Source organism: Trachemys scripta, chromosome 5 (assembly GCF_013100865.1).
Source record: "Trachemys scripta elegans isolate TJP31775 chromosome 5, CAS_Tse_1.0, whole genome shotgun sequence".
NCBI classification, from domain to species: Eukaryota; Metazoa; Chordata; order Testudines; family Emydidae; genus Trachemys; species Trachemys scripta.
The window spans coordinates 78,112,640-78,136,048 of record NC_048302.1 but is presented as its reverse complement, the minus strand read 5'-3'; the positions used below and the strand labels follow the sequence as shown (position 1 = coordinate 78,136,048).

Below are 23,409 nucleotides of genomic sequence, written 5' to 3'. Positions count from 1 at the left end.
GGCACAAGATTATTCCAGGTTATGAAAGTCTTCAACTCACTATAAACAGCAAACTGCATATATTAGAAAGAGGGGCAAAAGCAGTACTACCTGCAGGTTTGTGAAACTTACTATTCTGCAGTTAAACCTTCTACAATTCTATTCTCCATCCTGTTCCAAAAAGTACTATCAAGACTGAATAATAAATATGAAGAGAGACTTTACTGTAACTCTTTAATTGTAGCTTACGAGAGGTCTGAGTTGTAAAAAGGGAGCAGGGCCATTGTAAGCCCCTGAACCCAGCATGTGGCTCTAGTCAGGGCCGGCTTTAGGCCGATTCAGCCGATTCGGCTGAATTGGGCCCCACGCCAAGAGTGCCCCGCGCTGCAGCTGTCCGCCCCGCCCCCAGCTCACTTCCCCCTCCTCCCCTCCCCTGAACGCTCCGCCCCCTCCCCTGCTTCCCGCGAATCAGAGATTCGCGGGAAGTCTGAGACGAAGCAGGGGCGGGCCAGCAGCACGAGGTAAGCTGGGGTGGGGGCGGGAGAAGGGCTCCGGGGAGGCGCGGCCCGTTCCTGCAGGCCCCAGTGGCGCTGGCCTGGCCCCCGCGGCCCGGCTCCGGCCCGGCCTGGTCCCCGGGGCTCGGGTCCCCCCCCCCCCCGGTGCAGCTTCCGCGGCGCGGCTTGGATCCCCCCCGCGCAGCCCCCACGGCGCGGCGCAGCGCAGGTCCCCCCCCCCCGCGGCACGGGTGTCCCCGTCCCCCCCGCGGTGCGGGTCCCCCCGTGGCTTGGGTCCCCCCCGCGGCGCAGCTCGGGTCCCCCCGTCCCCCCCCGCGGCGTGGCTCGGGTCCCCCCGTCCCGTGTCCCCCCCTTCGCGGCGCGGCTCGGGTCCTGGGGGCGGGGCTTGCTGCAAGCCCCGCCCCCAGGAATTCGGCCCCGCTCTTGCTAAAGTCAGCCCTGGCTCTAGTAACCCGTTTTACACCTCCCCCGGCGGGACACATGAAGCAGGTGGAAGGGGGGTGGTCTGTGCACATGGTGCCAATGGCCAATCCCCCCTTCTCAAGGTAACAAGACAGGAACTTCGCACCCTTGGGCCAGATGAGAGCCAGACTGGGCTCCCCCCCCCGCCTTCCAAACTAACCCCAACCCAGCAATCCATCCCCTACTCTAGGGGAAGCACAGCCTTCTGCTACCAGCTAATGTAACTAGTCCAGTAGCTAAAATAGTAAGAGTCTGGTCTGAGCCATAAGATTACAGGAGGAGGTTGTTAGTTGTAAATATATTTTTCCCCTTCTTTCTCAACCTGTGATTCAGAAGATAGGGAGGTAGGAAATAAGTGATTTCAACCTGCTGTTCAAAGGCTCTGCCTCATTTGGGAGTACTGTAATGGTTCAGCCATCACTGTTGTTATGAATAGGACAGCTTACCCTAGGCATTTGCAGCACAATGTGAAAATATTTACTGTGAGCTCACAGGCAGACTTGCATCTTTGGGATGGTCTACACTGGGGGGTGGGGGTGTGTCTATGTAAGATACGGGATTAGCGTAGCTGAAGTTGACATATCTTATTTCAACTTACCTCGGGTCCTCATGGTGTGGAATCGACAGTCACGGCTCCCCTGTCGACTCCGCTACCGCCGCTCAGCCTGGTGGAGTTCCGGAATCGACGGGAGCGCGTTCAGGGATTGATACATCATGTCTAGATGAGACGCGATATATCGATCCCCAATAGATCGATTACTACCCCCCGAATTGGCGGGTAGTCTGGACATACCCTCTGACTAGGACCTTACGGAATTGCCCTTCCTAGGAAGGAAGAGGGGGAATTTAAGACTAAGCACAAAATTTGACCTTAAAATTTTTTTTTTTTTTTTTTAAATAAAAGTTTTTTGGTCAAAACCAAAATGTTTTGGGAAGACATCAGTTTCAGCCAATCCAGGTGACAGGTCAAGGGTTGCAAAGCTCAGAAACATGACCATTTTAATTTAAAAGCTGATGTTTTGACAACTCAGTTTTGTGAAAAAATTCTCAAGGTTTTGGTTTTGTTATGCAGAAGTTTTTGCAAATCAGAATTGAGTTTGTCTAGTTCTAGTGGAATTCTGTATTCAGGTAAGAGTCTTAATGAACTCTGCAGTCTAGCAAGAGTCACGCTGCAAATATCAAAACTGCTTGTTTTGAAGCCACCAATATCTGTCCAGCCAGAAACAGTCCATTTGGTTTAATTAGGACAAATTATGTACAGTGGTCTGACGTCTTTATTTCTTTTAGGTGAAGTAAGTCTGTGGGACTTGGACAGCTGTTCAGTTATGTCAGTCTTTACACCTGATAGCAATATCTCCTGCCTAACAGTAGCGCTGGACAGGAAGACAATTCTTGTAGGTATGAGTGACAGCCCTGCTCTTATCATCTTGAAAAAAATCAAGTGCCAAAGTCACTGTGAATTCTACTGATAGAGACTTATTTGGAGAAGAATCTACTAGCAGTGAAGAAGAATCTGAAGGAAACTAGAGAATATCAAACGATTAAGGAATCTAGAGATATTGATACTTAAACATTTAGTACAGGGGTGGCCAACCTGAGTCTGAGAAGGAGCCAGAATTTACCAATGTACGTTGATAAAGAGCCACAATAATACATCAGCAACCCCCATGAGCTCTCCCACCCACCGGCAGCCCCGACGATCAGCGACTTCCCCTCCCTCCCCATCAGCTGTTTTGTGGCATGCAGGAGGCTCGGAGGTGGAGGAACGAGGGCATAGCAGGTTCAGGGGAGGGGGTGGGAAGGGATGGAGTGGGGGCAGGGCCTATGTCAGAGCCAGGGATTGAGCAGTGAGCACCCCCCCGCACATTGGGAAGCTGGTGCCTGTAGCTCAAGCCCTGGAGTTGGTGCCTATACAAGGAGCTGCATATTAACTTCTGAAAATCCGCAGGTTGGCCACCCCGATTTAGTATATCTGAGGTATCTACACCCATAGAATGGGTGAAATCCTGGCTCCACTGAGGTTAGTAGAGCCAGGATTTCAACCAATTTGTCTTTGCCTTTGAGACTAATAATGCAACACTTAACCACATTCATCTAATGACCACAAGTTGTTGCTGCCCCAATTATGTACAATGCACATCATTTTAAAAGCAGTCAATTGAAGTAGGTAGTTACACCAGGGATGCATCTGGCTTTCACACTTCAGCAAATGTTTCATGTATTCTTGCATAACAATAGTAGTCACACATATCCCACTCCATTAATCCTTAGACATGTGACAAAATCTGAAATAAAGAGAATTACTCCTGTGAGTAAGGGTGACAGAGAGGCCCATTGGTGGTTTACTACTGTGTCAGCGCTTGTCAGGTCTGACATACTCACTGCCCCTCACAAACTGCTGTCATGATGTTTATCTAGAAAGTAGCATGTATTAATTATATGACTGGAAAAAGGCAAATGTAGTGCCTATCTTTAAAAAAGGGAAGGAGGATGATCTGGGGAACTACAGGCCAGTCAGCCTTACCTCAGTCACTGGAAAAATCATGGAGCAGGTCCTCACGGAATCAATTCTGAAGCACTTAGAGGAAAGTGATCAGGAAAAGTCAGCAGCATGGATTCACCAAGGGCAAGTCATGCCTGACTACCTAATTGACTTCTATGATGAGATAACTGGCTCTGTAGATGAGGGGAAAGCAGTAGACGTGTTATTCCTTGACTTTAGCAAAGCTTTTGATATGGTCTCCCACAGTATTCTTGCCACCAAATTAAAGAAGTATGGGCTGGATGAATGGACTAGAAGGTGGATAGAAAGCTGGCTAGATCATTGGGCTCAACAGGTAGTGATCAATAGCTCCATGTCTAGTTGGCAGCCGGTATCAAACGGCCCCAAGTGTCGGTCCTGAGCCCGGTTTTGTACAATATCTTCGTTAATGATCTGGGAGTGGTAGATACGCTGGAGGGTAGGGGTAGGATACAGAGGGACCTAGACAAATTAAAGAATTGGGCCAAAATAAATCTGATGTGGTTCAACAAGGACAAGTGCCGAGTCCTGCACTTTGGATGGAAGAATCCCATGCACTGCTACAGACTAGGGACCGAGGAAGATGAGGATGAAGATAATGTAGATAGCTCACAGCAGCAAGGAAGCGGAGAAACCGGTTTCCCCAACAGCCAGGATATGTTTATCACCCTGGACCTGGAACCAGTAACCCCCAAACACACCCAAGGTGTGCTCCCAGACCCTGAGGGCACACAGGGGACCTCTGGTGAGTGTACCTTTCTAAATATTACACATGGTTTAAAAGCAAGCATGTTTAATGATTAATGATTAATTTGCCCTGGCCATCGCGGCCAGTACAGCTACTGGAAACGTCTGTTAACGTGTATGGGGATGGAGCGGAAATCCTCCAGGGACATCTCCAGAAAGCTCTCCTTCATGTACTCCCAAAGCCTTTGCAAAAGGTTTCTGGGGAGGGCTGCCTTATCCCGTCCGCCATGGTAGGACACTTTACCACGCCAGGCCAGTAGCACGTAGTCTGGAATCATTGCATAACAAAGCATGGCAGCGTATGGTCCCGGTGTTTGCTGGCAAGCAGACAACATCCATTCCTTATCTCTCTTTGTTATCCTCAGGAGGGTGATATCATTCACCTGGTTGAAATGGGGTGATTTTATTAAGGGGACATTCAGAGGTGCCTGTTCCTGCTCAGCTGAACAGAAATGTTCCCCGCTGTTAGCCACGCGGTGGGGGGCAGGGGTGAAGTGATCATCCCAGAGAATTGGGTGTGTGTGTGTGTGGGGGGGAAATAGTTGGGTTTGTGCTGCATGTTAACCCGGAAACCGCAGCCCCCCCCTTTTACATTGCAAACCCATTTTAAATGGCCAACCCAAGGGGTGCTTGGTATGGGAAATGAGGGCGCTACTGTTTGAAACCATTCCCATATGTTAAGAAGGTTAAAAAAGCCAAAAGACTGTGGCTTACCATGGCTGCCTGCAAGCCCAAATCTGTTGCCTGGCACTGCGTGAGTGATCTCTCACACCAAACCGGCAGGCCCTCAATATAAGAGGAAAAATGCGATCTTGTAACAAAAGCACGTGCTGTGTAATGTGAACAGCAAAATTTAACGTGAAAGTGTACCCATTCTCTAAAATGTGTCTTTTTTGACCACCTCTCCCTTCTCCTCCACCAGCTGCAAATGTTTCTCCTTCACAGAGACTAGCAAAGATTAGAAGGCGAAAACGGCGGACTCGGGATGATATGTTCTCAGAGCTCCAGCTGTCCTCCCATGGAGACAGAGCACAGCAGAATGCGTGGAGGCAGTCAATATCAGACTACAGAAAAGCACAGTATGAACGAGAGGAGAGGTGGCGGGCTGAATCGCAGGATGAACAGAGCAAGTGGCGGGCTGAAGATGATAGGTGGCGGCAGCTTGCAGACAGAAGGCAAGAGTCGATGCTCCGGCTGCTGGAGCATCAAACTGATATGCTCCAGCGTATGGCTGAGCTGCAGGAAAGGCAGCAGGAGCAGAGACCGCCACTACAGCCCCTGTGTAACCAACAGCCCTCCTCCCCAAGTTCCATAGCCTCCTCGCCCAGACGCCCAAGAACACGGTGGGGGGGCCTCCGGCCACCCAGTCACTCCACCCCAGATGATTGCCCGAGCATCAGAAGGCTGGCCTTCAATAAGAGTTAAAGTTTTAAACTGCAATGTGTCCTTTTCCTTCCCTCCTCCCCCACCCATCCCGGGCTACCTTGGCAATTATCCCCCTAGTTGTGTGATGAATTAATAAAGAATGCATGAATGTGAAGTAACAATGACTTTATTGCCTCTGCAAGCAGTGCTTGAAGGAGGGAGGGGAGGGTGGGGTGGTTGGTTTACAGGGAAGTAGAGTGAACCGGGGGTGGAGGGTTCATCAAGGAGAAACAAACAGAAGTTTCACACCGTAGCCTGAAGGCTGAAGACGTGAGCATCATGTACCTTTCCCGGCCATCCCACGTTGATGTTGGTGAAACGTCCCTTGTGATCCACCAGGGCTTGCAGCAGCATTGAAAAGTACCCCTTGCGGTTTATGTACTCGGTGGCTTGGTGCTCCAGTGACAAGATAGGGATATGGGTTCTGTCTATCGCCCCACCACAGTTTGGGAATCCCATTGCAGCAAAGCCATCCACTATGGCCTGCGCGTTTCCCAGAGTCACTACCCTTGATATCACCAGGTCTTTGATTGCCCTGGCAGCTTGAATCACAGCAGCCCCCACAGTAGATTTGCCCACTCCAAATTGATTCCCGACTGACCGGTAGCTGTCTGGCGTTGCAAGCTTCCACAGGGCTATCGCCACTAGCTTCTCAACTGTGAGGGCTGCTCTCATCCTGGTATTCTGGTGCTTCAGGGCAGGGGAAAGCAAGTCACAAAGTTCCATGAAAGTGCCCTTACGCATGTGAAAGTTTCGCAGCCACTGGGACTCGTCCCACACCTGCAACACGATGCGGTCCCACCAGTCTGTGCTGGTTTCCCGGGCCCAGCATCGGCGTTCCACGGCATGAACCTGCCCCAGTAACACCATGATTTGCACATTGCTGGGGCCTGTACCTTCTGTGAGGTCTATGTCCATGTCAATTTCCTCATCACTCTCGTCGCCGTGCTGCAATCGCCTCATCGGCTGGTCCTGGTTTTGCTTTGGCATGTCCTGGCTCTGCATATACTCCAGGACAATGGGCGTGGTGTTCATAGTGCTCATAATTGCCGCGATGATCTGAGCGGGCTCCATGATCCCAGTGCTATGGCGTCTGGTCTGAAAAAAGGCACGAAACTATTGTCTGACGGAGGGAGGGGTGAGTGACGACATGACGTACAGGTACAGGGAATTAAAATCAACAAAGGTGGCTGTGCATCAGGGAGAAACACAAAACTGTCACACAGAATGCCCCCCCCCCCCCCAAAGATTGAACTCAAAACCCTGGGTTTAGCAGGCCGTTGATTTCATGGAGGGAGGGGGAAGCAAATGAATACAGAACAAATCTATTTTTTAAATCTTAAGCTGGCAGCCGATAGTGCAGCATGACTGATAGCCCTCGGCATCTTCTGGGTGCTTGACAGAAAATAGCGTACTATAACTGATAGCCGCCGTAATCATTGGGAAGGCAGCAGAATATGACTGGGGGACATACAGAGTTTCAGCCATCATCTGATCGAACTGCAGTATGACGACGACGGATACCAGTCGTAATACACCATCTACTGCCAAAAGGCAAGGGGCTGCTGCTGTGTAGCAATGCAGCCCCATATCTGCCAGCCCCATGTCTGCCAGCACCCAGATCGCTGATGAAGGCTACCAGTCATACTGCACCGTCTACTGCTAAAAGGCAATTAGCTGCTGCTGTGTAGCAATGCAGTACCACGTCTGCCGGCACCCAGATGACATATGGTGACGGTCAGCTGAGTTGAGCGGGCTCCATGCTTGGCGTGGTATGTTGTCTGCACAGGTAAAAAGGTGCAAATCGATTGTCTGCCGTTGCTCTGAGAGGGGGAGGGGCCTGACGACATGTACCCAGAACCTCCCGCGACACTGTTTTGCATCATTCAGGCATTGGGATCTCAATCCAGAATTCCAATGGGCGGTGGAGACTGTGGGATAGCTACCCAGAGTGCAACGCTCCGGAAGTCAACACTAGCCTCGGTACTGTGGATGCGATCTGCCGACTTAATGCACTTAGAGCATTTTATGTGGGGATACACACAATTGGCTGTATACAACCGATTTCTATAAAACCGGCTTCTATAAATTCTACCTAATTTTGTAGTGTAGACATACCCAAAGAAAGCAAGCACCTGGAGCTCCATAGGTTGGTTATGCAGATGTTTCTCCCCTGAAGGACTGGTGAGAAAAACTTATTTGAACAAAAGACTAGTTGAGTTTTAGTCTTCAGTATACTTTTATTTTTGTATCATGTCTATCCTTATTCCTTTATATGTGGTGTCACTTAAACCTCTGTCCTTTTGTTAATAAGCCTGTTTAATTTTACCATAATCCAACTCAGTGCTTTGATTGAAGCGGAGGGTTTGTCAACCCCAGCTAAACTGCTATGTACTCTCTGTAAAGGAGCAGAAAACTTGATAAGGTTTTGGTGCTATAGGAAGAGCAGCTGAACACTGCAGAGAAAGGGCTAGGATTATTGCGGACTCCTGTAAAGAGTAACTTGGAAGGGAGGCCAACATGTATGTATATACTGTAGGTGTATGCTTATATACTGGCTGTTGGTGTCAGAGCTGTGAACCACAGCAGCAGAACATTTAAGGCACCCAGAGATGGCACATAAGCGTGACTGAATCCCTTGCTGAACGCCAAAGCATCACATAGGCCACAAAATTAAGACCAAATGGAACAAGGTCATCCAAACACAAGTTTAAAATAGCTTCAAATCAAGAAACGTATAAGGACTTAGGCAGTGTAATTGTAAAGTGCTAGTATTGGAAACAATTATCTTTCATATTCCTGTTTCCAAAAGTGGCATCGTTTGCCACTCAATTCCCAGCATTAACACTTCAAATGTGAGCACTTAGTGACTGGTTTGTCAGAAACCTAAACTGTTTTACAAGCATTACATTGTACAGCTTGTAAAGTGACTTGGATAATTGCTGCAGTTTGAGTAGGTGAAACATTGGAGACCCATGTCACAACTACACCTCTACCTCGATAGAACGCTGTCCCTCGGGAGCCAAAAAAATCTTACCGTGTTATAGGTGAAACCGCATTATATCGAACTTGCTTTGATCCGCCGAAGTGCGCAGCCCCACCCTACCCGGAGCACTGCTTTACCACATTATATCAGAATTCGTGTTATATCAGGTCGCATTATATCGGGGTAGAGGTGTAGCTATGAATTACACGTATTAATATCTCACCTTCTTCAGTTGCATATTATCCTATTGCAAACATTGTGTTTCCTCTTTCCTGTATTAGAATTGCAGACAGTGTACGGGATGGAAGGTAGAAACAGAGATACTGATTAGGTCTTTGTTTTAAATATAGGGGCTTGTCAAAGCTTGCAGTTTTCCTCCTTTAACTTGTTCTCTGCTACCCTCCAAGTGATACAAAGAGTAATATACAAAGAGTTCAGCTGAAGTCATTGTGTTCCAAGATGTAGGGTCTAAATTCCTCAGCTTCCCTGTTTTGATAACTTCTACTGTTAGTTCCCTGGTCCTTGGACCTAGCCTGGCCTACTTTCCCTCACTTTTCCTAAGCTTACTCAGTGGTAGGGAGGAAAGAGTACAAGCCATACACACAAAATCCCCAGACCTCAGTTTATTTAAAGAGGTTCTGAAATTTGAAGGCATGTGACAGGAGAGAGGAGAACCTGTGTGTGTTGGGAGGAAGAGAGTTGTTGGCAGTTGGCTTTAATGCAAATTACTTACCTTGTGAATGAAGTGAGACAAGCATGAAGGCTTGACATGCTAGGAAGCAGATATCCTTTTAAAGGAGATGATAATCAAGGCTCACAGGGGCTTAACAAGAGCATGCTCCATCTCAGCAAGGAAACTGTACATGTGGTGTTTTCTGCAAAGTTGCACTTACTAACTTCCACCAACCACAGCAGGTATGGAGTGGTGCTCTCCAACCCTGTGATTTCCTAAAATCCTTGTTAGCACTGACACCCCCCCACTTGGTAAGGCAACACCCATCTTTTCATGGGCTGTATATTTATACCTGCTAACTGTATTTTCCACTCCATGCATCTAATGAAGTGGGTTATATCCCACAAAAGCTTATGCCCAAATAAATGTGTTCATCTCTAAGCTGCCACAAGGACTCCTCGCTGTTTTTACTGATATAGACTAACACAGCTACCCCTCTGAAACCTAAAATCCACAAGGAGTCCTTGGATATTCATTGAGAACTAGGATATTTGCCAAAACCCCTTATTCCACATCCTCTATGCTGTAACTTTATGACCCTTAGTACCACTTCTAACTGGTTTACTACCCACACATGCAGTGTAATCCCCTATAGCATGATGGAAGTAGAGTTCACAGCACAAAAAGGAACTAGTTTAAGATAATTCTGATACAAACAATTTGTACAAGCAAATAACACTTATGCACATATCAATTTTATGCATGTATGATATTGATATAGTGTCAAGCACAAAAATGGCAGCCATGTTGCAAAAATTGGACATTAATGCAAAATCCAGTAAGCACAGGCAGCACAAGGGAATAAAACCTTACCAGAAGAAAACTAGTAATTCTGCATCACTAGGAAGAATTTGCCTAACCCGATGCAAAACAAAGATCCATCCCTGCCTTAGAAAAAGAGTATGCAAGATTTAACTGTCAGGGTTTCATAAGCTCAGAACAAAACATGGGAATTACTGCAGACAGCTATGAGACACATGAACAGTGCATGCAGCTGAATGAGATGCTTAGCAAATCTGATGTTCAATGCCACTTAGAGAGAATGGTACTGAAATATCAAAAGAATGTATTTGTAGATTCTAAATACATCTGAATATTTGTTCTGTTAGAAGGTAGAGTTTGATTGGTTTGGATTATCTGTTTTAATTGTCAGGCTGCCTGCAGTTTAGGATAGATATACTTCTGCTGTATAAAAGCAAAGCAAGTTTTAAAATTTATCAAGGTCTCCTCAGGGGCTTCTTAGACTCATCTCCCAGGAAGCATCTTTAATAATTAAAAAAGGATTGTTAGAACTGCCTGTCAACCACTCACTTATCTGACACCCACTCCTTTATCACAGATGAGAAAACAGTTCCTAGTACAAGTTACTGTTAACAAGCTTTCAATCATTTTGTAGTTTTAATAGCCACAATTTAACTGTGATGCAAAGCCCCTTTCGCCCCCACCCCCCGCCCCACCCCACTGTGGCTCATTATAAAAGAGGAAACTGGAGAGGCTCGGTCAAAGGAGGGGAGTATAGTGGGTTTCTAGGTGCATGATGGAGAATTTAAGTCACTTTGCCATGGACCAGGTATTGTGTTCTGAAAATAAAACGCAATTATTTATTTTGTGCGTCTTTGTTAAAGAAAATGTCAGTGTCAAGAGTTTGCACTGGGTACTGCTGTTTTTCTTTGGCAATAGAATTAAAAGAATAAAGCATTAGAAAGAGCCATAGGTCTTAAGTGAAAATGCTGCTCTTGGTGCAGTGCCTGTGTAAGATCCTTCACATTAAGGAAGCAATTCCCTGCTCTGCTGAAAGAGTTAGGGAGAGTGCCAGTATTCTAGTGCAATAATCTGGATGGGGCCACACTGCAGTCTAAGACCCTGCTCACAAGGAGGATTTTTCCCAGCCTACCATCACATTTTGCCCTTAGTCCCCTGCTTATTTTATGTAACTGGCCTTAAATTTTTTCCTCTATCTTACATTTACAGGATCACATTTCATGAAAAGAACTAGTTTAAATATGACTAACTGAGAAGGCATTCAAGTTCAAACAAGATTCACACTGATACGTCTCAAAAGTGTACAGCATATCCATTGTGAAGAGCAACTGAAGTATGAGGTATCCATACATGACGTTCCCAGTTGGTAACAAGAATAGCTTAAGTACAGCTTTAATCATTTTACCTCATTGCTCTTAGTTCATTTATTGAGAAGAGCTGTTTTCCAAGCCCAAAGAACTAAGATGCTGCAGGGTACTGTGTTTCTCAACTCAGTGACAACAGTTGAGTTGAAGACGCTAAGCACCTTGCAGCATTCAGGCCAAGGTTTATCACTGGAAACTTTCAAGAGAACTTAATCAGAGAATAAGATAGAAAGGTTAATTTTAGAATCACAGTATGGGATTATGGCACACGGCCACACATCATGAGAAATCCCTGTATTTCTTTAGACCGGAGAGATCTAAGAACAGATAGACCCAAAATATCTTGTTTCCTGCAGCAAGTTAGCTGAAAGGACTTCCATCTTTAGTGTCCTTAAGTTTACTGACCTATTTCATATCCACTAGATGTCATTAGCATGGAAGGTATGAAGTAAAAACCCCAATTCTGCAGTAGTCATGATGATTGATACCCATTTGATTACTTTCAAGGGGTTATCCTTTGGTTTTTCCAGAGAAAAACTAGGAAATAGGGAGGGTATTAGATCACCAACACTTCAAGCTACCACATGACCCATTTCGTGTCCCTGCCGCTAAGGAAGAACAAGGCTTCCTATATTGGCTATTCCGCAGGTGAGGTAAGATCCAAACCTGCGCAGTTTTGTGGCTCACTTCCTCAGATCTTTGGACACAAGAATTTCTGTTAGTTGAGTAGTGTGCTAAATATACTTTGATTTCACAAACCATACTCCCTTTGAAGCATCATTAGCCAAAGCACTAAAAAAAGATGCACAATTGCTTAAACTGGGATGCACAATTGCTTAAACTATTTTCAATAGTATTTGAAAATTTCCTGAATACATACTGACCCACAGATTAAAACAAGCCTGTGGAGAAGTACCTGGACCATCACCCCCATTTAATTTACAATGCCACTTCTCACAAGCTAAATCAATCTGCAGCCATCATACCCACAATCCCAATGAACTGTAAGAAAGGGGCATCTTCTCACCAATAAAATCAGAAACACAACAGGTACTTACTAGCTAGGAAAGACAAAAGTGGCCATCTTACAACCGGCAGCATAAGGCTGCAGCTGCTGGCTTTGACTAATTTAGAAAGCAATTTTGCACTGGAGAAGAGCATTAGGGACCAAGAAGTCACCGGAGAAGTGGCTTCATGGATATTGTGAATACCAAACCCATGTCATGCACCCAATAACTTCTGAGCCCCTCTCTTTGGAAGGCTCCTCAGACTGCCACATTCCTGGACAAATACAAGACCCACCATGAGTTTCTCTTCTCCATGGGCTGCACTCCTTCCCACCTGAAAGAGACCAGCTCTTTGCACCTTTCTGCTTCCCAGCCTCCTTTAGGAGTAAAGCCAGTTAGTCTGCTTTAAACCATAATGTCTTTGTCTATACTAGATGCTAAGTGGTGTTTCAAAACCATGCTGGCTGAGGTGTTTTAAAGCATCAATCTAGAAAAGCCCTTGGAGGTTTCCTACAGACATCACTGCATGCGTTACATGCAGTTGCTAGTCATATTTTCAAGCTTTTCATATTTCTAGGGGCTGGAAACCTTTCATTAAAAAAGAAAAGCTTCCAATCTCACACTCACATGACTGGGAGCTGCAGCCATAAGCACACATGTATGCCTTATTCCAGATCTGTCCATGGATATATCTTAACTCCACTAAGGTGGAGGCCAAGTTTGAGGAGCCCAGCAAAGCATGTGCAATCATATTTTGCACATCTACATAGATGTTGCTCACAGATTAAGGAGGAGTTGAGGATATCACTATTCCTCTGCCAGCACCAATTCAAGACTTGTAGACTAGAGGTAGCAGCAAGACATAGCACAGTGGCAATTGTGGAGTGTAGAAATATCAGAGAAGTGATATTCCTGGGGGAATTCTGTGCCAAAAATAAAAAGTTCTGTGCAGAATATTTTAAAATGATGCATATTTTGTCAAAACATCACAATTTTGACAGTAGGAGCCCGGGGGTGGGGGCCATGAAGGAAATCAGATTCTGCAGTAAAAATTTAAATCATATGCTGAATATTAATCCTGTACAAATTCTGCATTGCACAGTGATGCAGAATTCCAGCAGTGCAAGAAAGAGCTTTACCACAGACAAGCACTCCTGTACACAACTTAAAGTCAAGACCAAAGGAAACCCCATTAGGATGCTTGCTAAAATTTTTCCACTAAAGTATACACAAGATAGTCAAGTTCAAGACTACCATAATTGCTACCCTATCCAGAAACTGACTCCCAAATGTAAAGTCACCAAGGGAACAGTTTAATATTGACATAAAAAGCATAAATTAGTGGCATTTTCTTCCTGGAAATAATACATTCATCATATGAAAGCCACTGAAGAAACAGGTTGCTTTCTAGCTTGGAAGACTATTTTACAATTAACAGTTGAATTCTTGAACCCCCATTCCAGAAATTACGTGATGTTAACACAGAATCTGAAAACTTGAGGCATGGGATGTAGAACAGATTCAGTTCACAACAAATGGAGATTCTAGTAACTGTCTGAGGTTGTGAAACAGTCACTAGAGAGGTTAAATACCATTACCAATACTCTTGTAATATGACCAGTCTTTCAGTGCTTCCCCACCACCATTAATTTCAGGATTTTTTTTAAATGCTAACACAACAGGGGAGTTTAAGTGAAACAAAAACCAGAAAACCCCATAACACTACTTGTAATTCCATCTGTGCAGTTCTGAGGCCACCCTGTTTCAATTATTTGGTTATTCAGTGCAGAAAGTTAAAGATCACAGAAAGTATAACAGATTTTAATACTCCATTAATACTATAGATTAAAAAATATTGCATAGTCTTATGCATTTTTCCTAAAACATTGTTCTCTGTAAATTAAACAATTTTTATATAAAAGACACACAACCCTTTAAAACATTTATAGCATTCACTACCTTGATCTTCTATCCTTTTTTGATTTGTCAGTACATTTGTCCATAGTTTTCTCATTATCTCCTCTGCACTTGGGACAATACCATTTCCCCTTTGGTTTATAGGTGAGTCCAACACATGAAAAATGAAACCACTCAATGGGACACTGTTCATTGTCACATCCTATCATTTCTCCATAGGACACTTGGTTACATAAGCAGTAAGTTGGCTCATTGGGATCTATTGCAAATTCAACAGGTGAAACTTCTCTTTCTTGTTTGGCCTTGGAGCGTTTCTTTTTCTTGGCCGATTTGGATCTCTTTTCTTTAGGTGGCTGGTCATCGCAGTCTTCAATCCCATTTGTTATATGGCACAGATCACGACTTTCGCTGGTCCGCTGGCGACGGGGTCTACGCGAAGATCTTTCTGGTTGGCAAGATTCCACTTTTGCCTTTTCTAGAGGCTTTTCATTATCTGACTCTTGGAAACACCGAGAGTGGGTCTCCATTTGCCGGGCCCTATTCTCTACCAGTTCAAGCATCTGAGTAACTATTTGAATTTTCTCATCTCCCAGTTCTTGGCTGTTGATTAGTGCTCGCTGAAGATGCTGTTGCAACCGTTTCTTCTGAATGGGATCACTTTCTGTCTTATATTTCTCATAGACATCATCGATTTCTTTTAATGCTTCTATAAAAGAAGAATCAGCACAACAGTTTTTAGTCAAGGGGGAGGGAGGAAGAATTATGCATCACAAAGTGGAACATCAAGAAAATGTAGATACATTTCTTCCAAGCGGTAGTTCAGTCTAACATGCATACCATACACTTCAATTAGCAGAAAACTTGACCTATAACCTATGTTCATGGAATAAATTAAGTATTTAGTGCTACTCTAAAGACAGGCTCTCAGATAAGGAACTCTGATTTAATGATCAACAGAACAGTCTGCTGCAAGAGTTTTTGCAAATTGTAAGGAACAAAAAAAAGCTATTCAAAACACTGGAAAGACTAGCACGCAACTGGCAGGAATCCTTGGTACACACTAGATTGCAATAGTTAAGAGTCCAACTGACAAGCAAGGAATCTAGAGTTAGCAATTCCCTAGCCCATCCATGGTAAAGACAATAGAAGGGGGAAATTTTCTGTAATGATTAAAGCAGGACTTACTGCTCTGCCAAAGACTAGTTAAATAGCCTCTGTACGATTAACCTAACCTCAAAGGGCACTGAAGCAGTGTTTGTAATGCACAGCAATCCACCAAAGAATTACAGTCATGCATAGTTCACTTTTGGCACTGAACAGTAATAGGGTAGATTAAAATACGCAATATTAAGAGTGTTTCTTTAATATATAGGGTGGATTTTTGGGGGCTATTCCAGCATAGAAAAGTGTCCATCTACAATGTCTAGGGATAATGGGCCAGATTAAGAACACTCAGCTTTACCAATGAGTTTAGCTTTTTTCTGCCATGTTTTGTTCAAGATAGACTTTGAAAATTTAGCCCTAAATTAGACATAGTCAGTTATCTATAGGTTCAAAAAGTGACTGAACAAAGCTACTTTGATGTAGGCCAACTATAAGTCAATTTAAGCATGTCCACACAAGCTTTTCCACTGGTTTAACGGAACCAATTTAAAACAGATTTTGGTTAAACTTGTGCTTAGACAAGGCCTCAGATTGTGAACTTTTCAGGGCAGAGGCCACATCTTCCATGTTTGGTGCATCACAGAACATTTTCAACAATACAGAGACAATTTTACCAATTAAGTGTCCACTAAACTTCTAGAGGCATTTGCAGGATTGAGTATTGGTTTATTCTCTCTTTTTTCTTTTGGTTTGGCAAGTCATGCACTATCATGCCCCCCTCTTCCAGAACAGCAACAAAGAACCTTCAGTGCAAGTTATGAGTGCACTGAACTTCAATTCTCTTCTTTTGTTCTGTTAGAAGTATTCTTCCCCAAACTAACGGTAACCTAGAACCTTTATTACACTTAAAACAATGATAAAGGCTATGCTAAACATTAAATAGCCAACTGCTAATATGATATCTTTAAAGTCTTATGTACAGTGTGTCACTGTGGTAATATTAGATACAGAGTTGTGACTTACTGAAGTGTCAGTGGAAAAAAGTACAGGCACAACTCTCCTGTAAATAGTTTGTTTGTCTGTAGTGTTTTCAGTGTAAACATACCCTAGGTTGCAAATGATGCAGGTAAATAGCTTAGATAACAACTCTCCCCATTATAATAAACGGACTTTGCATGTTCTGAAACTTCATGAAATAGCCTACTTAAACTGACAACATCCCTTTGAAGTCTATACATGAGACGTGTCCTCTACACTATTCCACCCAGCAGACTTGAAATCCTAGAGCAGTGTTATCCAAAAAAAGTCAGTGGAGTCCAATCTCCTCAACCCAAAGGCTGAACATATTACTTCATAAAGGTCAAGGGGCTGCTGTCAATGCTCTGGAGTAAATTCTCTGTCCTGTGCTGCTCCCTTTGCCATTCAAGTGAAATGGGAAGGAGGTACCACTTGCACATCCCCAATGGGGATTTCCTTGATGGGGAAATCCTGTGGAATAGGTGTTTCCACTGAAGTGCTACAGTGGCACAGGTGTAGGCACTCCCTACACAGATGGGAGGGGTTCTTCCATCACCCAGATAATCCCCCTTCCAAAGAGACAGAACCTAGGTCAATGGAAGAATTCTTCTGTCAACCTAGTACTGTCTATATCAGGTGGGAAAGTGCGTGTGTGTGTAGGTTAGATAACGTACTTTCTAGGGGTGTGTGAATTTTTCACTCCCTGAGAAACATAGCTGTAACCGATGTAAGTTCCTAGTGTAGGCCAGTCCCCAGACATTGGAAAATAGTGCATGAGAATGTCAAGTGAAAATAACTAGCCTTCTGTTTCTCTATTTTTTATTCTTTGGATCACTTTGTAAGATTTCTCCCCACGAAGGATGCCACAGTTTAAGAACTATGGGACTAGCATTTGTCACATTAGCAACTGAAATACAAGAAGCAACCCGTAAGAGCACCAGTTATTTAAATGTTCCAGTTTTAACAATTTAAGGCATTAGGTAACATTGATTAAGACGTTTTTTATAAGTTTGATTTGACAGTGTTGCTTTAATGCAACTTTTAACTGAAACGGGATGTGGGATGGAGTCAGTATACACTCCTAAATAAATGCAACTACTTTGGGTAAGCTTCCACATTGTGTTCTGACCCAGAGTTTAGATTCTTTAAATAAGCCATATCTACACAAAAATTGTATGGCTTTAACAATCCAGTATAGTTAAAGCAGTACAACTCTCCTAGTCTGGAAACAATTATACTTGTTATATAACAATTAACAAGTATAAATATGCTTATATAGCTTATTCCCATATGGGAAGGAAAATAAGATATGCCAATATAAGGCACTGTATACCAGTATAACTGCATCTATTTTGGTAAGATGAAAAATCTCACTTATAACCAACATAGTAATGTCATTACAAAAATCATGCAGAGCAGGCCTAAAACAGGACCTTGTCCTGATATTAAAATATAAAGGGATAAGGGATTAGAGAAAGGGACTACCACAAAATTAGGATGTCCACTGTATTTCTTGGGTGCATATTTTAGTAACTCCACCCATGTTTATCTACAGATAAATTTGGTTAACCTTGAAGAAACTAGCAGGATTTCAATTATTCAAATCTCACATATCTGAGCTCCCTATTTATTCAAAACAGTGCGATTTCTCCAAATTTTCTAAACTTAAATTAGCCTGGACAAAGTTGTGCTTTTTGCCCCCACAAAAGGTTGCTGTAGTACTTGGTGGGTCATCCCTCTCAAAACTAACAAGACACTAAACCGGGCCTGGGAAAAAATAGCTAAACTAGTTTCCTGGAGGACTGGGACAGGGGTGCAGTACATTCAGTCCACTCTTACTAAAGTCAGTTCTACACAGTTAGTTAAGGGAAACCGAATCTGAAAGCCAGTTTACTTGGTGGTACTGTTCTACCTGTCTTCGACAGACCACTTGTCTAGGCTTTCTTGGGTTAGATACTTTGATGGTATTTGATTACCTGATGCTATACTTCAGTTTACACTACAGGTTAAGCTATTTTTCCATAATGTAGCATTTCTGTAAGAGATGTCAGAGAAAAACTCTCTACTTCCACAGAGGCCAGTAGAGAGTTTTTTCTTGAGAGCCTTTTCAACCTGTATATTGCTGGTTTGGGAACATAAGCCAGATAGGGGTATTTAAAATTTATTCTTGCAATGCAATTTACAAAAAGGGTACATCCTCTTTATTTCTTTGTGTTTGAGACAAGGGACAACACATACCAAGTTCCTTCCCTCTTTTCCCAAGTTCCTAGACTCCAACCCCACCACCACTGGTCACTGATGCTGCTTCTTTATAGCAATAACAAGGGCAGAAAAACATTCAGAGAAAAAAAAAAAAAAATCAAGATACTGAAATGTTATGGTTAAAAGTGAAAAAGCATAAAAATCAGGGTTTTCAGAGCTATGCTGCTTGGCAACTGCAACTCAGTCATCATGCATAGTACGAATAAATGCTTGCCTCATGTCATAAGTTTAAGACCCCCCATAGATCACTTTAGACTGAAGGTTTGATCATGCAAGACAGATACTGTTTGACTAGAGGTCAGAAACCTGCCCCCCATGAAGCAGCACCAACAACTTTAAAATGGTCTAAATTATACTAGCCATGCTATCAAAAGGTCTTCAAATTGGTCTGGGAGAAAATCCTCTGAGGTTCAATGTTCTCAAAAAGCAATAAAAATATATAAAAAGCCGTAACTAGCTATGAGGCCAACAGGGAAAAACAATTTCATGTTAAAGTATGTAACGAGAATACATATCAATTCTTAGAGATTGAATCTACCTAATAGATTCAGAAAGTGGTTGCTCAGGAACATCCACATAAGCTTGTGTGGCTAAGAGAAACTGCTAAACTGTTTGACTTTGACAACAGGATTCAGTGTACCTCAGCAAATAAGATATTAATTAGAATGATAATTTAAACTCAGGAAAGTTGCACGAGACCAAGCTTTTGTAAACTTTCTGGAATCCAGAAATTTAACAAAAGCTTGGTCTCATGCATCTTTCCTGATTAATTAGAATGATAATTCAAAGAACATCTTTTCAATTGCCATACAGGCCACCTTAAGGAAATTGACAACTTAAATATCTCCTTTCACCCAAACTGAAAAGGATTAATAATATTTTGTTATAAAGCTGGGTAACGTATCCAGTTGTGCTCTCTCTAGTCTTTTAGTTGATGCATCATAAAGATTGGCACTCCCTCCTCTTCGCAATAAATTTTTGATGCAATCTGGTATCTCTTCATTCTTTCAGCTGATAATGCCACTGAGTTACAGATCCCAGCAATAATCAGAATGAAGGGCTTTAGGATAGCTCAAACAAGAATCTGAGTAGCTTGTCTGGAATGGAATGTTTTAAATCTATGTTTAATTTACACTTCAGTTGCAGATAACATTTTAACTACAGCTCAGATTGTTTTGCTGTACTACAAATTGCTTCTAGTGTTTAACAAAGGAATTGAGTAAGACAATGTTACTAGTTTGATTATTCCTTATTCCCCATTCTTTCAACAAATCTAAATATTTAGAGTGATCAGGGTCAAGCATGTGACCTCATCTCTCAGAGCAGTGAATGTTAATTGTGTTTATATTCAAGGTAGTTTAACAGACAGACTTTTGATCCTTTACCATGTCAATGAGTATTACTATACGATAAACTAATACCTCAATATACACACAGAACAACTAACTTACAGCTGCTGTGGGAACTATAAATGACTTTCACTTTTAGGAGTCCCAACACTACATTATTGATTCATTAAGAAACATTTGCTTGTAAGGTGGGCTCCAAGATACTACGCTAATACAAATAAATTCTTGATAAAACAGAAGTTCTGGGGCAGTCAACATTCAAAGAGGTTCATTTGAACGCAACTATTCAGTTGTGCATTAAAGTCATGCTGCACTGTACAGCCTAGTAGATAGAACTGGAAGTCTTCCACTGACTTAGAGACCCATGTAACTTCCTTAACCAGTACCACTGCCCCGCCCCACCCCTTTGTAAAAATGGGACAACACTTAAGCATCTCATTTAAACACTTAGAAGTTATATCACCTTTCATCCAAGAATTTCATATAGCTCCATCCCACAGCACACTTTGCCCTACAGATCATTCTAAATGTGAGATTCCAAGTGTGGGGAGGTTAAGGGACAAGCAACTCCTCAAGGAGCAATTTCACAGCCTAGTGTGCCTCACGCTACAGGGTACAAAACCCCAGACAACATACACACTGGGAACTGAATGTGCAATCTAATAAAATCATAGCAGGATGGGATTCTCGAAAGAACAGCTTGTCAGAATGGAGAGATAGAGGAAAGCTATGAAAGGTTAAAATAAACCAACCATATGGGGGGTGGCGAGAAATAGCTCAGTGGTTTAACCACTGGCCTGTTAAACCCAGAGTTGTGAATTCAATCCTTGAGGGGGCCATTTAGGGATGGGGGCAAAAATCTGTCTGGGGCTTGGTCCTGCTTTGAGCAAGGGGCTGGACTAGATTGAGGTCCCCTCCAACCCTGATATTCTATGATTCTATTAAACCAATAAGACTTTACATTAACTCTTACTTTCTAAACTGGCTATTAATGTATTACCAAACATGTATGAGTTAACCATGAACTACATATGCAATAGTTTCCTCAATACGGTGCCCCCCTCCCCAGATTCTTTTCTAGAAAGATAAATATACTGTAATTAATCAAACCTGCTTGCAGCATTACTTCTAAACTCAATTCCTTGATCCTCAGAGGGGATGTCTTAGATCCACCATGCCTTTGCAGTTGCAGATAAAGACCTAAACCAGGGGTAGGCAACCTATGGCAGGAGTGCCAAAGGCAGCATGCAAGCTGATTTTCAGTAGCACTCACACTGCTCAGGTCCTGGCCACCAGTCCGGGGGGCTCTGCATTTAATTTTAAATGAAGCTTCTAAAACATTTTAAAAACCTTATTTATTTTACATACAATAGTTTAGTTATATATTATAGACTTACAGAAAGAGACCTTCTAAAAACGTTAAAATGTATGACTGGCACACGAAACCTTAGATTAGACTGAATAAATGAAGATTCGTCACACCACTTCTGAAAGGTTGCCGATCCCTGACCTAGACTCTCGTGCACTCAATCGGTATGTCAAACAGCCAAGAGGAATTTTACCAAACTTTCTAGGAGGCGAGGTCTCTGCTCTAGACCAGTGCTATTTTGCCCTTCCACAGCACTCTCCCGCAAACCCCTCAGCACATGATCTTCCCACCGGAACACTGACATAACATAGCAGCTCAGAGACTTGCCCACGCACGAGTCGCCGGCCAGCACATGTCACCCTGCCCAGGCTGGGGCAGGGCAGAGACCCCGTTCAGAGACTCACCACCAGAGAGCGGCGGCCTGTCAGAGCCAGCTCCGCCTCACAGAGAAGGGCTCCTCCACCCCCAGCTACGGGGACTCCCGCAGCTACCGGACGGGGGAGAGGGATATAGGAGCCGCTGTCCGTCCGTCCCCCCCCCCCCCCTCGACGGGGACTGAAGCCCCGCGCTGCCCGCTCTCTCCCCAGCCCCAGCGGGGAGAGGGGCCGCTTCCCCCGCCCCCGGAGCCTCTCCAAGCCTCCATCCTTCCCGCGGGCGCAGCCTCCCTCCCCGCGGGGCTGGCCGTCACCCCTCCCCCAAGCGCGGTGGGTGACAGGGCTGAGGCAGCGGGCGGGGTCGGCTCCGCCGAGCCCGGCCCCGCACTGGGACCAATAACCAGCCCCTGACCCGCAGCCGCCGAGCCGGGCCCCGCATCCCCCCAGACGCCGCCTCATAGACCGGACTCCGCCCCCTTCGGCCGCGTCTCCCTCTCCCAACCGGGACTCGGCCGGGCCCGGCCCCGGGCCGCGCTCACCTTGGCACTGCGTGTCCAGCTCCCGCAGCAGGGACACGTTGCGCTGGATGTCCAGCGGCAGCGACTCCACGCACTCCAGATAGTCCTGCACGTAGAGCGAGAGCAGCCGGGCCCGCTCCCCGCCCGCCCCCGCCAGCGCCGCCGGGCCCGGCACCAGCTGCGGCCCCCCCAGCATCATCCCCCCGCGCCAGCAGCACATGCACCCCCGGCCGGCCGGCCCCTCCCTCCCGGCGCTCACACCCCGCCGGGGCGCCCCTGGGCCGGACCCCTGGGCTCTCCCGCCGCTGCTCCCTGCAGGCTGCGCACGGGGATGGCCGGCTCCGGCTCTGCGCCCGCCGCTGCCCCCACGGGGCGGGCAGGTCCCGGGGTCCCTGGGCTTCCCCCCGCCTTGGCTCCGCGGCCGCTGCCGAGACAAACCACTTGGAGCCCCCGCCCCGGGCCGGACGGTGGACTTTGCGCATGCGCGAGGCCCTGCCCTAATAAGGCGCGGCTGGCGGCGCTGTGAGGGGTTCGCATTCTCCCGCCTTCGCCTCCGGGCCGCTCCTATTGGTTCTGGGACTGGACGTGGGTGGGGAGGCGGGGCTCTCTTAAAGGGAAAGTAACACTCCTTCCAGCCCCTTCCTCCTCAGCCCTGCGTTCTCTCTTCTGCTCTCAGAGGGGCTTTGCCCCACGGTGTGGCTGGCAGACAGGGGCCGCTCCCAGCGCGTGGGCGGTGGGACCCTCTGCCGTCATCCGTCCCCCCTAGGCTGCGGGTTGCCCCGTACTTGGGCAATGCCGGGCTGCAGGGAGCTGGGGGGAAGAAGGGGGCGTGACACACTTTTTAAATGTAAGTGGGGATACTCCACTGCCCTTCTCCCTTCAAGGCAGGGGGTGCACAGGTCTAAATCACTTTCACTGCAGGTTATGTCTCAAGGCAGTTGAATGCCATGGCTGCGCCTGATGCTGATGAGGTGCTGTTATACAGTATATTTTGAAAA

General features: G+C 45.2%; 1 protein-coding gene and 1 long non-coding RNA gene across 2 annotated transcripts in view; one reads left to right on the top strand and one right to left on the bottom strand.

The window, feature by feature from the left end:
• LOC117877728 overlaps positions 1-2,904 on the top strand; it is a 73,085-nt gene extending 70,181 nt beyond the window's left edge. The window contains exon 22 of the long non-coding RNA XR_004645799.1: positions 2,244-2,904. This is a non-coding gene — a long non-coding RNA (uncharacterized LOC117877728). The remainder of the gene's footprint in view (positions 1-2,243) is intronic.
• Positions 2,905-13,801: 10,897 nt separating this feature from the next.
• Positions 13,802-22,885, bottom strand: ING2 (inhibitor of growth family member 2). Its single transcript, XM_034772595.1, has 2 exons — positions 22,433-22,885; positions 13,802-15,124 (listed from the first exon to the last, which is right to left on the bottom strand). Exons 1-2 carry the CDS (start codon positions 22,629-22,631, stop codon positions 14,457-14,459), a joined length of 867 nt encoding a protein of 288 aa, XP_034628486.1. The 5' UTR covers positions 22,632-22,885; the 3' UTR covers positions 13,802-14,456.
• Positions 22,886-23,409: the final 524 nt, after the last annotated feature.